The sequence below is a fragment of the Rhea pennata genome, chromosome 1 (assembly GCF_028389875.1).
Source record: "Rhea pennata isolate bPtePen1 chromosome 1, bPtePen1.pri, whole genome shotgun sequence".
In the NCBI taxonomy this organism is placed as follows: Eukaryota; Metazoa; Chordata; class Aves; order Rheiformes; family Rheidae; genus Rhea; species Rhea pennata.
Window position 1 is genome coordinate 161702481 of NC_084663.1, and position 14726 is coordinate 161717206.

The window sequence follows — 14726 nt, forward strand, 5'->3', positions numbered from 1 at the left end:
GTGGCCGATACACCAGAAGGCTGTGCTGCCATTCAGAGAGACCTGCACAGGCTGGAGAGTTGGCTGGAGAAGAGCCTTATGAGGTTCAACAAGGGCAAGTGCAGGGTCCTGCACCTAGAAAGGAGTAACTCCACGCACCAGGACAGTTTAGGGATTGACCTTCTGGAAATCAGCTCTGCAGAAACAGACCTGTGGAGTCCTAGTGGACAAGTTAACCGTGAGCCAGCAATGTGCCGTTGTGGCCAAGAGGGCCAATGGTCTCCTGGAGTGCATTAGGAAGAGCATTGCCAGCAGGTCGAGGGAGGTGATCTTCCCCCTCTTCTCAGCCCTGGTTAGGCCTCACCTTGAGTCCTGTGTCCAGTTCTGGGCTCTTCAGTACAAGAGAGACACGGAGCTACTGGAGAGAGTCCAGCGTAGGGCTATGGAGATAATCAGAGGACTGGAGGACCTGCCCTCTGAGGAATGGCTGCAAGAGCTGGGCCTGTTTAGCCTGGGGAAGAGAAGACTGAGGGGGGATCTTATCAATGTGTACAAGTACCTGAAGGGAGGGTGTCAATAGGGTGGGGCCAAACTCTTTCCCATGGTGCCAAGAGACAGGACAAGAGGCAATGGGCATAAACTGAAGCACAGGAAGTTCCACCTGAATATGAAGAAAAACTTCTTTCCTGTGAGGGTGAGAGAGCACTGGCACAGTTTCCTAGAGAGGCTGTATAGTCTCCTTCTCTGGCAATATTCAAAATCTGCCCGGATGTGCAATGTGCTTTAGGTGACGTGCTTGAGCAGGGATTTGGACTAGGTCTGCAGAGATCCTTTCCAACCTCAAGCATTCTGTGATTCTCCGTAATTGTCAGCGTTCCTCTGGCAATCAAGATGTTTAAGAAACATCAGTGCATTGATTTTCATAATACACCTCTGAGGTGAGGCTATATCATCTCCACTTTTCAAATATAAAGGTGAAGCAGAAGTAAGAAGATAAAAAGTGACCTGTGTTTGAGGAGCTCATTTAGGCTAGTTTTTGGCTTGATTTCTATTTTTGTGATAATTTAATGCACAGGATGTCCAGAGCAAGGTTTTAATTTCCCTCTGTGCCTGTGAAAGCTGAGCACTGTTACTGCTGAGACCCCCAGTGCTCAGGTTGGGAGCAACATATTCATATAACATTACTTTCTGTGTGCAAGTAGTAAGGTACTGATGTTAGACATGTAGGGTCGTAAGAGAGTCTTTTTAGTGTAAGAGGTAAAGGTCTATCTCTAGTCCCTATGCTTTCCTCTTCTCAAGCTGCTTGATGTCTGGAGTAGAAGAATGGCAACAAACACTGAAAAGTATTTCTTGGGGAAACAGGAGAGGAATAGGCAAGAAGCAGTGCATAAAGACGGGAAATGAAATGACAGGTGCCTGGCTACAGTAAAATAGTAGATTTCCAGTAAGAACAGATACATTACTGGCATCTTGGAAAAGCCTGAAAAAATGTGCTATCGCGGAGGCTACATGCTCCTTTCTTAAGGCTATTTTACTGGACTTTTTGAAGGTTAGGAAAGAAATTTCTACTCACTAGGATTTTTTCAGAGGAACTAAAAACAAAATTTTTTAAGGGAGTTTTTGAGATGAAGCTTTGTAGTTAAGAGCATACTCTAAATTCATGTGTAGTACACATTGCATAAATCTGGAAACAGCTTTTTCCTTGACTAGACTGTCAAATGAGTCCTGCTGTCCTCCTCAAGTGCTGCAGTGGAGCTTCTTGTATTTTATTACTACTGTGTAATGGGTTAGCCATGTTTTTCATGGTATATGTATGACAGTCTGGAGCTTAAATAAATTATATTACAAATGATAGATTCAAATTCATATGACCAATGTTTGTCTGTAAAGTGAAGGCCAGCTTTCTAAGATTTGATCCTTGGAATGGATAGAGGTGAGGCTGTCTAGCTGTTATCTGTAGAGATGTAGCCATATCATGCTGTCTTCCCTCCCTTCCCTGCAGCCCTCCCCAATTGTACAATTGCACTCAAAGATAATTCAAAATGTATAAAAATAATTACTTGATGTTACTTGCCCATATAGTCATCTGCAGTTACCACATCAATGTTAAGTGATTTTGTACAGGAAGGGAAGAAATCCAGGAACCAGTCTCTGCTGAAATGTGGTTTGATGAAAAAGTTTGCTAACTCCCAGGCTGGAAGGCAGATACAAGCTTTAGCATCTGCCAAGAATGCAAAGCGTGGTGCTTATCCACACTCAGTCCCCAAAAATGGGAATTGAGAGACTATATCTCTAGTCAGCAGCTATCCAGAAGCACAGTTACAGTTCTTTCTGTTCAAATGACTTGGACATTAATTCAGGGTTTTCTTTATTGAAGTCTCTTGTGCTTCATGCATACTTTCAGAGAAGTTACTTAGTCAGAAGAGCTGATTCTTGTGGCTGTTCTTTTTACACTTTATAAGACTGTTGCATGGATTGCTCTTGGTCTCATACATTCCTACTGTGGTTAATAAGAATTGTTTTTATGAAGAACAGCTTTTTTTCTGTTGTTGAAAAACAGCATGCTGCACATTAAAAGACATGGTAATATGGTGCATGTATGTGTGTTTCAAAAGGCATTACAGTGAATTGCTAAATAAAATAGCTTGGAATGGGGCCATGCTTTGACAATGATCATTTGATTTATTGCATTTTGGACCTGAATCTTGGGCAGAATGTACTTGTATTAAGAGCTTCTTTCAGTAAGGTGAGACTTCAAATACATTTTTTGGAACAGTATACCTTCTGTATATATTCTTTAAGTGCATGTAACGCACATGTGAGTAACCATCACAAACAACTAGAGACTATGCACTTCAAATCGGAAGCCTAATTTTCTGAAAAATCTCTTAAGTGTCTTCCTAGCTAAGCATTGCAAGATTCAGCTCTTCAAGATCACTGTAACTCCTGAAACCTTAACTCAGTCTTCCAAATGGATCCAAACTTGCTGTTTGTGTGTCTGTTTTGGTCAATGAGTATCCCTGATTTTTGCACAAATGCTGAAGAAAACAACCTCGGTACAGCTCAAGCTGGAGATTGCTGGGTATATTCTAAGCAGCGCACTGCAGTAGGACACCACTGGAGTTGTCTTCAGGATGGCGCCCTCGGAGAAAGCTGTCTTTATCTTTGCTCGGTTTACAAGATGCTATTGGGAGAAAATCCTAAGGGAGAATGAGATATAGTCATCAGGCAGTTAAGTGGGCTCAGTTATTCAGATAAACAATACTTAATATGTTCTGTTGAGAGAAGCTTTTCCATGAACTTTGGTGGCAGCGGGATAGGGCTGTTTTTCTGTCAATCAGTTTTTGAATACTTTGAGGCAAAAGTAAAGATGATTTTGTATTAAAGCTCTGACAGATGTGTAAATATTAAAATATTAGCTGTTATCTCACCTCAGTGATTACTTTTTAAGGGATTGCAACTCTGTTGGCAATGAAAGAAGCTTGAATAAAGACTTGAGCGTTTAATATCTTGAGGGATTGGGCCCAGGGGAAGAATTGCAATGAGACAATTGAAAAGCAGCTGCCATTTCATTATGTCTCTAGTAATGTGCCAAGGTTTTCTATTAACTTAAAAATCGTATTCAAAAGCTGCAGTAAAAGTATGTCAAAGTTATGTTTTCAACCAGGAAAATGATGGGAATATGCAACTGAGGTTCCAATCTCTGCAGCCTGTATGCAGCCAGGCACCTGATTAACTTTTCTCTGTTGCATCCTGTTGTGGCTGGTTACTGAGGAATGCTTCTTAACAGGACTTCCATTTCTTTTGTTGATTCAAATCAGACCTTAATATTATTTGAAAATTCTAAAGATGCATATAAAGTGTGTTAGTGTGTGTACACAAAAGAAGACAGTGGTGCTTTCAAGAGTGCTTGTATAGTATAACTATTTCCTTTTTTTATCCCACGTCTTATTCATATATATGAAAAGAACATTATTATCAAACAAACTGAACTTTGTTGACAGCACTCCCAAATATAAATTGGAGAAATGTTTCATAAACCCTAGAATGAGTAATATGAATATGAGACCTAACTCATGACACGTGTCAGCTTCAGAGAGATAGTGTATTTTCTGTTTTTAAAAGACTCAAACAAAACTTTCCACATTCTTCTTTGAAAAAATTGCATTTGAAGTCCTTTTTCACCCAAACACATTTTTAGATAAGAGCATACAAGTCTTGACATTATTTCATTTTGTTATGCGCATCTGTCAAGGAACAGAGATATGATACAGCTACTAAAAACTGATGATTGTGGAACAGTGAAACTTGACAGCATTTCATTTCCTTTATGTTCTGATTATACATTTATCAGGAAACCTGTATCTCTTCTAGTTCAGCTGGAAATTGGTAGAATTCAAGAACTCAAAGGCTTGGCAAAGAACTGTCCTATTATTTGGTATCATCTTACATTTTAGAGAAGTTGCTAGGTTGAGTCATTGTTAAAGCTTTTGCTTCTTTCATTATTGTGATTCACTATCCAGAGATCACATTTCTATAGGCCCTATAACTGCTCTGCAGCACAAATTAAACGCTAGGATATTTCATACATATACTACGAAGTTTCAATGGTTGTCAATCATAGTTTGTAAAATGTAGGGATTACAACCTGATATTAACATCCAAATCCATTGTGTTCATTTTATGGGTGAAAATGAGAAACCCTTGTGCAGACGCAAGATTTCACAGCTTCTTTGTCACCCTGTTTTTAATTTATCTCCATGTTTTAAGCTAGTAAAATGATTTTACTTATCAGTTTAATGTAAAGAGATAACACATATCTGTTTATCTGAATTATCAGAATTTGAGTGGATCTACAGGTTCAGTGAGTTTTTCTCTTTTTTATAATGTAAGATCATACTGCAATTTTACTAATTTTTCAGTGACACTTAATGCCACTAATGTAAACTTCCTGCTTTGATTCCTTATTGAAATGTATTTACTTGTGTTTACTTGTGTCAAATTTTATCTGAAACTAAATTTAAGGTATAGTTAATTTACATACTTACAGAATGTAATATTTGTCTTAGGTTTACTTCAGTAAGAATTATCCAGAAGTTGTTCAGAATGGTCAGCTGGCCATGGACTGCTCCTTGGATCCTTCCTCAGGAGTATGCATCACCGAAACTGCACTGTGATTCCTGACAACCACAGTTGTTTCCTAGAGAACGTAAACTTGAGATCATCTGAACTCAGTGACTGATGGTGTTTGAAAGCTCAGCCGTGGAGAAGAAGGAGGGCAATTCTTTGCACTGGATATCCTTTCTATTTAATATTGAGAAGAAATGTTTTCTCTGTGCCTGTTTCTTTAATTTCAGTGCAATATATGTTTTCCTTTTCAACTAAGTATGTTTTTATTGCTAAGGAAATTAGGCAGACTCAGTTTTTATTTGAAAGCCATGTGATAGAGATGTCTTTTATTTAAACAGGTGCAGGACACCTAGCAGATTTAGGGTGCATTTTGGGAGCCTATTAAAAAATTGAGATGTATCCTTTTTCTCTTTTGGAAATACTTTGAGAACAAACAAAACCAAAATTTGTTCAGGGTCACTTTAACACAATAACTAGATCTAAACAACAGATTTGATTGTGTACAATTTAGTTGTCTAATGCAACTGTATTTCTACTTGTCTTGCAGATTGGTAGAAACAAGAATTAAACAAGCCAAAAAGCTTTTCCTTTTTATAGCAAAAAGTACTGTATACTTATTTTTTTGATAAATAATTCAGATAATACTGCCCAAGTTGAGTGTAAATATTACTTTTTTTTTTGCTGAAATCCAAATGCTGAAAAATCAATATCAATCTTCTATACTTTAGAAGAAAATTACTAAATTTGCACTGAAGAAATATTTAAATAATTTAACATACATTCCTTTTTTTATCCAGGTTATCAAAGAAAGAAGTATTAAAATAACTTGAGGAAATGTTTGAATGACATGTCATTATACCTAAATACCATGTAGAACAAAGTTATCTTCAGCACAACACATTGAAATGTATACATTATTTGCATTTATTGTGCCTTAATATTTGTGCCTTCAAGCCAAAGCGATAACTGCAGGGTACACAACAAATTAATTAAGTATACTTTTCAAATATTTAACCTTAGTATATTTAAAATTTTGCATCAGGGGTTCTCTTGAACTCAAGCTGTTTGAAGCTACCATCTTACTGGAATAGGTAGGAAAGTACAAGTTGTAGTTTTGAATGGCTGTTGCTGGTAGTGAGAAGAATGCAGTGAGAGAGAGAGATTCTGTGTTCGTATGTTATGTCCTGATTCAGCCAAGCACTTTAGCATGAAGACACTACTCCTATGCTTTAAAAAGTCAGGCAAGTGCTATGCTGCTTCAGATTTTTTCATGTTTAGTGAGATGCCTACTTTTTGAGGTCCAGTGCAGAATAAATCTTGCTGCTTAAATGACACAGGAAAGACTAGAAAGTAACAGATCTTTTCAGGATACAGAAAATAGTGTGCTCTTCAGAAAATTTTGAAGATGCTCACTATCACTGCTGAAAGATAAGTATTGTTTATACAAAGAAAAAAAGTGATCTAAAACCAAGGCAAACTCAACTGTTTCTCATTTCAAGCAGTTCTACCAGCAATATATGACTCAAATACAAAATTACTCTCTCCTTATCAGGGACTAAAATTGAGGCCAAAACCTCTGCCTCAGCATAAGGGCTAACCTAGAAGGTCTTTGTCCTGCGCAGAAACCCAGTCCAGTGGCAAGAAGCAGAAGCTTCATTTCTTTCAGGGAGCACCTTTCCTGCAGCCGGTCTCGCGGTCCTGCTGCAGAATACTAGGAGAGAGATGAGTACCACTTGCTGCCGGTACTCCCTGGGTTTCTCTTCATCCCCTTCAGTTTGAAGAGGAGCACAGAAAGCCACAGAGCTGTGGTGCAAGAGATGCAGCACTGCTCATGATGGTTTCATGAGCCACAAGGGTCCACCTCTGCTTTCCTTGGTTCTAGTTTTCTGGCTTGCACAGGGGTAGCAGCCAGTTTTTTGGTAACAGTCTCTTGTGTTGTTAGCAGAAAAAAATGAAATACTTTGTCCTTAGGCTACTTTTTTTGGAGGGGGGAGAGGGGGCAGGTTTTAACACTTTTTCTTTGGTGTGTAGCACCTTACGCATTGGCCATTTTGATGGCTAATGCCATCAAAATCAGTGGAACTGAGCTTCACTCAATGATGCAGAACATGATCCTTGTGCAATGTCTGGTGCTAAATAAAAGAGGATTAGGGATACATGCCTGTCCTCAAAGCCAAATGGCACAGATCAGCTCATGTAAGCAGTGCTTCTGGCTAACCCCTTCTTGAGCACACCAGCCAGGTCCACATTGCATATCAGTTGACCCTTGATCTCCTCTAGGCCCCTGTGATCCCCCTGTGGACGTAATTCACAATTATTATCCTGTATGCTTTGTTTTGTTTTTGCACTTTTCAAGTTCAAAGTGTCAGAAATAAGGATATTCTGCAGCTCAGTAGAGTTATGTTTGTATAGCAGAGGTACCTGAAGATGTAAAGAAGCATTTCAGTGTGTCAGGTCACCTGGTATGATGCTGGGGGACTGTGCAGGGAGTGAAGAGAGTCCAAGCTGGCATGATCTAGTCTCTGCTGCCTTTTGGAAGGGATCCGTAGTGTGAACTATCTCAGGCTCTGCCCAAGCTTTGTCGCAGAGATACCTAGCTGGAGCGATCCGAAAAAGAGCTAGAGATGAGCTGACCATTAAGCGGAGTAGGCATGTTGTGAGGCCTGGTGCTTGAGCTTACTTGTGTTTATCTTTTTTTTATTGACCAGCTGGGACATACCCACAGAGTCTAATCTTGTTTGACAGTAGCACAATCTTAATTTCTAAATAGTTCTTACTAGAGGAGAAATACTATGTGTAATACATGGAGACTTTTATGTACTCTAAGAGAACAATGCATTCTCCTGGCCCTGTGTCTTCAGGTTTTTTCTTTTATCAAAATCAAGGAGAAATATGTGTCTAAACTAAGGGTATAATTATAGTTTTAGTACATTTCAGCTTTGAGGTGAGTCTACAGCAAGTTGTATTCCAGAGCAGAACTCTAAGATGCTGGCTGCTGCAGAGCCACTGGTGGGAGACCCTGACAGATCTAGCTATCGATCTATAAGCTAGAACTCATTTGATACCGTAGGTTTTTGAATACGCACAAAAATGTTAGGAATCTCTGAAAGAGGTGATTCTGCTTCTTTACATGTTTTGACAGGACGTTACTAGCTCTATGTATCAAATATCAATGTAAGAAAATTCAAATTAAAAAAAATAACACTGATGATAACCCATAACGCTGAATAGAGCAACTGGTAGTGAGTCATTCATATCTGTCTTTGATGTTATATCCATCTTTTTGGTTTAAAGAAAGTAACAAAAATACTTTAAAAAGGAAATTGTTTTTCAGATTCTTTTGTTGGTTTTGTTGATACTTGTTTTGTTTAGCTGACTGTTTGCTAAGGTCGAGTGATCCATTTAATTTCAGTTGAAAAAAGTGCAGTGTACCTGAGTGACAAAACTCAAATCAGGTATAAAAGAGGCCTTTCCTTAACGAATGGCTTGATTTGATAAATGTACAATTTATCTTTCTGATAATGTGTTCTATATTTCCTTTTAAGGAAAAGTTCAAATAGCTCTAGACTTCCATTCTGAAAACACTCGTGCTTTATTCAGAAATAGCAAAACTGGTTATTGTAAGTTACACTCCATCATGGGGATCTTGGAAAAAGCTCGATCTTCTAAGCTATTAATGCCTTGAAAATATTTCTTCACCACCAGGTGCCTTAAAGTATTCTGGAGTCTTCTTTCTAGTATGTATCATTTTATACAGTAATCCTGAAAAATCATCAGTTACAGAACTGTTGTTTGTTTGGTGTAAGAGACTAGAAACAGCCTCTACTTTTGATCTAATGAATTGTACCAGACATTAAATTTGGTATATCTTTGCTCCACTTCTCCTCAAAAGCCCATTGGTAGAGTCAAAACCAACACAGTTCTCAAGAATAGGTTATCTGATGTTTTACTTGTTCTGCGGGCAAAATTTTGTTTAGTGAACTGAACCAGAGCTCATTTGCAAGTTAGTTTTAGTCTTCTGCAGTATCATTCACACTGCTCTTTGGAAGCAGGAGGATGTTCTCCTGGCCAAGATTAGTAATCTGCATTGTTTAATTGACATTGACTAGTTCTCATAACCTTCCCAATATGTGTTTAAAATAAAATTAAGCAGGAGAGAAAAGATCCAACTGGTATAGAAACCTTCCTGAAAATGCTGCTTTTCCTGTTAATCTGGCCTTTCCAAATATCTCAGTGTGTTTGCCTTTTTCTTGAGGGAAAAAAAAAAGAGAAAAAAATAAGATCAGTTGCTTCCTTTCAGAGCAATGAGCTTTTGACGCTTTAGCAGAGCAATGTGGCTTTGTGTATATGTTTTATATTGTATAACATGGCACTACTTTTTCATCATTTTAACTCTGGTTTTGTTTTGGTTAGGATTTTTGGGGCATTTGTATGATAATTTGATTTTGTTATTGTTACAGAATGATTTCTTTTGTTGACATTCACATGACAACTCCTGTCATACAATAAAATTTATTTCTCAAAAGTGTACAGAGTTCTGTTGTTATTGTAAATGTGCGGTTGAAGGCAGAAATGCAGGGCTGTGCTAAGCAAGGTTGTGCCTGCAAGCTCCAAACAGCACTTTTGTGGCATTGCCAACTGCAAGTGTTGAAAATCCCCCGTTACAAAACAGAATAGTAAATTTCGGCTTGCTTTTACCAGTCTTTTGGTTTCATACCGTCTTCAGAGCAGATCACGTTTTCAAGCTTTTTGCCTCAATTATAAGGGCTAGAAAGTAACTCAGATTTTCAAAAACTGTGATACGACTTCAAGAATAAAACGCTGCAATTGCAAAAGTACAGAATCAGAGATGGACTCTTACTCAAAAAGCTACAGATTTAAGTGGGCTGGACAGGCAGATGGTGGAAAGTTAGTGGACATGCAGGTGAAACGGGCTAGCAGCTTAACTCCAAAATGCGACATCCTCTTTCTCCATCCTGTACTTCTACCTGATGAATTTATTGTTTAATTTAGTGGCGCTGTCAAGTGCTCATTTCTGAAAATTGCTCAAGCTTGCTCCTATGTCTACCAGCTGTCTTGAGCACTTAGATCTATTATTATGATGTAAGATTTTAATACAAGTTTAATTGTGCATTTGACAGTAGCCTCAGTGTAGTGAGCTCTAGGACTGATGCAGCATAATTGTCACCTCTCCTTTTATAACATACAATGCTGGAATATTTGTAAAAGATTTCTTGCGTTTCTACCAAAATTCCTCCTTAAAACCAAAGTGCAGCTGTCTTAACCTCCTCTAAATGAATTTGGCTTGACGTGGGGTAACAGATGCTTGCACTGGGTACAGTGTGTGCAACTACCAATTCCCTGTGCTCCCCTGTTAATCGCAGCAATTGTCGTGCTAGATTTGGGTGAGGTGGACTTGCTTGCTTGCCTGAAAGAGAGCAGCCGATAAATAGCAGAGCCAAAGATGTGCTTTCTGAGCTTGCCCACAAAGCAAGCATGAATTTCATAAATGAGCGCGTCGAGCTGGTTCATGGGCTTAGAGCAATATTAATGTGTAAAAACACAGGGTTGGCCGCACTCTGACCTCTGGAGTTGAGACTTCTTAGTAGAAACTGCATAAACAGCAGGAAGAGCTAGGGACTCCAGGCCAGGGCTGCTGCTTCGGAGGAACTCCCCTCTCATGTTTTGCAATTGCAGTTGCACCAGACTGCAGGACGGGATGGCTCGTGTTCGCTCCAGCTCTCGCCCCAACTCCTGCAGCACCTGGGCCTCCTCGTCTATATAATCTATAGAAGGATTTCTTTATAGAATATTTTGCAGAAAAGAACAATGATTACCTATTATGGCATTACATTAGATTGGATGGGATATATAGCTTGCTCTTCAATGTTACAGGCCCAGTTTTTTTGTAACACAAATGCAATGCACAAATAGGGCAAGAAAATACTATAGAACTTTTTCTTGAAAACATTGCCAGGACACCCAAAAAAAGAGGATTTCTTTTTCCTCCTTCCCAAGCTGAGAGATGCTACATTGTTCATTCTGTACTGGCAAGAAGACTAAGACCAGGAATATGGACCATATGGTGCTTTGGTTGATTTAACATTCGTGCACTTTTGCAGAGTAGGGATTTCTGCAAGTGGAGTTAGGCAAGTAATTCACTGTGAGTCATTCATGCAATGAGTAAAGTGCCTCTTCCCACAATCAGGTCATCTCCTGACAATCACTCCTTTTTTTTTGGAATTACTCAAATTCTTTTGCAATTACTTTTAAGCATTCGTTTTGATCACAAAAATTTTTCTATCTGTCTAGTTAGTTTATTGCTTTTTGAATAATATTTATAATAATAGATTAGAGAAACTACATAGCTTCTGTGAATCGGTGTAAATGGCCATACCCATGAATTTTCATTTGTTTTGGGTATGCAAGTGTGTGTTCACTTCTGTGAGTATCCCTGTCAGTAAAGCTAGATTTACTTGAATAGCATGTCATGTCATGCATACACGTCAACACAAAAGGGAAGAGAAGCTGCATTTTTTGAGTAGTTTTATGGAAAAGTCTCCTGTCCCATTTCTAGTGGCAAGGATGATCATGGCCTTTAGAGAAAATGAAGGTGCCTCTGCGAAAGACAAGAGATGGAGACGGGAATGAACTGTTTGGGTCTGTAAGGAGAGAGTAACTCTGGAAAGCACAAGGTTTGGAAGGAGTCTCACGGCACTGCTTTCACCTGGGAAGGTCTTGCATATATTTAACTCTCCTATATATTTACGGGCTTGTGTGAAGTTCCAACAGATGCTGGACAGAACTAGTTCGTGTTGCTGAAAGAAGAAAATAAAAGGCCAAGTGGTGCCGGGAAGCATGAACAGATGCTTCTCCTCTGAAGGGAGAGAACAGGGAAGCACATCCCCGCAGATGTCACCCTTACGGGTGCGGTGACAGGGGTGAGCACCGCATCTGTGGCCACTAGGAGAAACCAGGCTCTTTTCGGAGGATGTGCACTCAGAAGAGTAGAGGCTTCTGGGAGAGGCTTCCCCGGCTGAAAAGGCAACAGCAGTGAGGCTTCCCTCTGAGGTCTCAGTCTTGCAAGAAAGAAGTTGCTCTTTTTTGCCTCTTTTACGGGCATATGCTGGAGCTTCTAGGTGCTTTGTGAGGAAGGTCTCACCACCACTGCCAGTGGTTGAAGGGACCTCCTAATGGTCTCTTAACTGGCTAACAAGGAGCCTTTTGCTGCAGTCAAATGAACGTGAGTGCAGCGATTACTGAACAGAGAGACATGTAGATCTCTAGGAGATGACTTTGCAGGGTTGCCAAAAGCAATGGGTAACAAGCCAGTTAGAGCTGCCGAGGCTTACCAGAGAGGCTGCTTTTCCATCCAGCTTTTTTTTTTTTTCCTTTTTCCTTTTTTTTTTTTTTCTCTTCTCACAAGGCTATTATCAGTCATCCTTTCCCTAGAACTGTTGCTGAGGCAAACTGCTATCACAGTCTATTAATACCTGTACTGTGCCTTTCTGTGACGTTTCCTTGCTGGGTGAAGGTTGCCAAGCTCACATGATTTTTAAGCCCTGTTACTGTAACTGTAGCTACTGTTGGTAACTTTTCAGGGCTTTCATTTGCCTGTCCTGAGGGGACTGTAATAAAGACTGGCTCCTGCTGCTGAATTGTTTGCATAATTCGTTTTTTTGAGTGGGAAAGTTGATCTTATGCTGGAAAAACGTCAGTGGTGCTAGAGTTTTAACACCTAACCATATCATAACTGAAGGAATCATGTGGCTTGCTTAAAACTGAATGTATTCCTCTTCTCTAATCCATGGCCTTGAAGTTAGGAAAGAGCTTGATTTCCCATTTTGTATTATCTGAATTTTAGTGAGCAGTTGGTTTATTGTCTAACATCAGGGAGGGTATGTTAATTCCCTGTCTGCCACCAAGCATGCCCACTTGGAAAGAAAGAAACCTCCTCTGCTGTAGTTCAGCTCAAAAAAACCTGAAGTTCATTTGTCCAGGCAGCTATTCTGGAAAACTCAGTTCTGCTGCCACTTAACCCTCTAATTGCCTGAAAATTCTAGAAATACCTTTTAACCCTAAAGTTTACCCAGGAGCCCAGAGCCACACTTCTTCACACTTCACACTTCAGAGCTTTCCCTGAGACAAGACTGGGCAATCTGGTGCCTTGCTCGCACCTGAGTCTCCCTGGCATCGAGAAACCAAGTACTTCTTTTCTGTTTATGGGATTTGCTGGGCCTCCAAGACTCAGGGCCTCCCCACACAAGGCAGTGGCAGCTTCGGCCTTAATGGACATGCACATGGGAGAGGGAAAATGAGGATCCCACCACTCCCATACTCTCGGCCTTCTTCTGTTTCAGGGCTTTGAGCCCATGTTACCGTATCTTGGGAAAGTGCCGTCAGCTGAATGAGTGCATAGGGGCCGGTGAAGAAGAACAATCTCTGCTTGTCCATCATAGCAGTGCCACCTTACTAATGGCATTTCCTAGACTCATGGTGCCAAAGAAAGAAGAGAAAGCGGGATGCTGTAACCATTCGTCGGTGCAGAGAAGTGTGTGCCTGTGCCTATAGTCTACACAAAATAGTCTTGGGACAGCAAGAGTCACAGGAGCAGAGGCCAGGCCTCCCCACTCCCTGGTGATTGTCCTCAGTAGCAGGTTTCAGAGTCATGCGTAAACTCCTGCGCTCTCCCTCCCTGGCCTAACGAGTCTTAAATTCCTTGCTACCGAGTGGTGCATTTTCAAAGCAGGGGTGGAGGATCCTCCACCCAAGGTAGCCTCCAGCCTGGTTGTTAGGGCACTCTCCTACAATGTGGGAGACATGGGTTTGAACCCCTCAGGCTGAGGCGGGAAAGGAACCCAGACCTTCCACTTCCTCAGCATATACTTTGAATACCAAAGCATTATATAATAAAAGCTATCACCACCTTTTCTTCTTCCTGCTTTGTTTTTAAAAGGCTGATCTGTGTGGAGTCTTTTGAAAGAAAAGGCATAGGTACCAATCTCCAGGAGAAGACCTCAGACAATGGATCCCAGGCAGACAGCATTGCCTCACTCCAGCCTCAGCAGGCTTTTAGTGCCAGAGAAAATTTCAGATACACCCTTGTCCTCTACTTTTTCTATTGCTTGAATGTAAGCAGCTGTGTGATTCTTTCAAGGAACACAAGCTGCTGAAGGACAGGCACCTAAAACCTTCTTCTGAGTCTAACCTTAATTTCTTTAGTTAATTCAGATTGCCAAATCCAGACAAAACTACCTGCCTCTTTGAAAAAATGCAAGGGATGAAGGCCAGATGAAGCAGGATGTGTTTCTCTAATTGCATAAGCAGGTAACACAATTTTTGCTGCTTTGAAAACTTCAGACTGAAAGAGATTAAAAATAAGCCTCCACAAAAAGTCTTAATCATTGCAGTCCATGAAGACTCATTTGAAATAGTCAGTCTGGGCAATCAGGTCTGGTGTAGTCCCTTGGCTGTAAGTACCAAAGCCCAGACAGACAGTCCCAGGTGTTTCTTTGATGCAGAATCATGCAAAGATTCAAGTTTCCATAGCTCTGATCAAGGAAAATGTCCTCTGCCCTAGCTGAGTGGGAAGGAGTCTTTGTTTCCCAAAGCAAAAA

The 14726-nt window shown here is 40.2% G+C and overlaps 1 protein-coding gene across 1 annotated transcript in view; it reads left to right on the forward strand.

Moving 5' to 3' along the window:
- ABCC4 (ATP binding cassette subfamily C member 4 (PEL blood group)) overlaps positions 1–5679 on the forward strand; it is a 153854-nt gene extending 148175 nt beyond the window's left edge. Inside the window, exon 31 of the mRNA XM_062575852.1 lies at positions 5049–5679. Coding sequence (XP_062431836.1) covers positions 5049–5156 — 108 coding nt within the window. The 3' untranslated portion in view covers positions 5157–5679. The remainder of the gene's footprint in view (positions 1–5048) is intronic.
- Positions 5680–14726: the final 9047 nt, after the last annotated feature.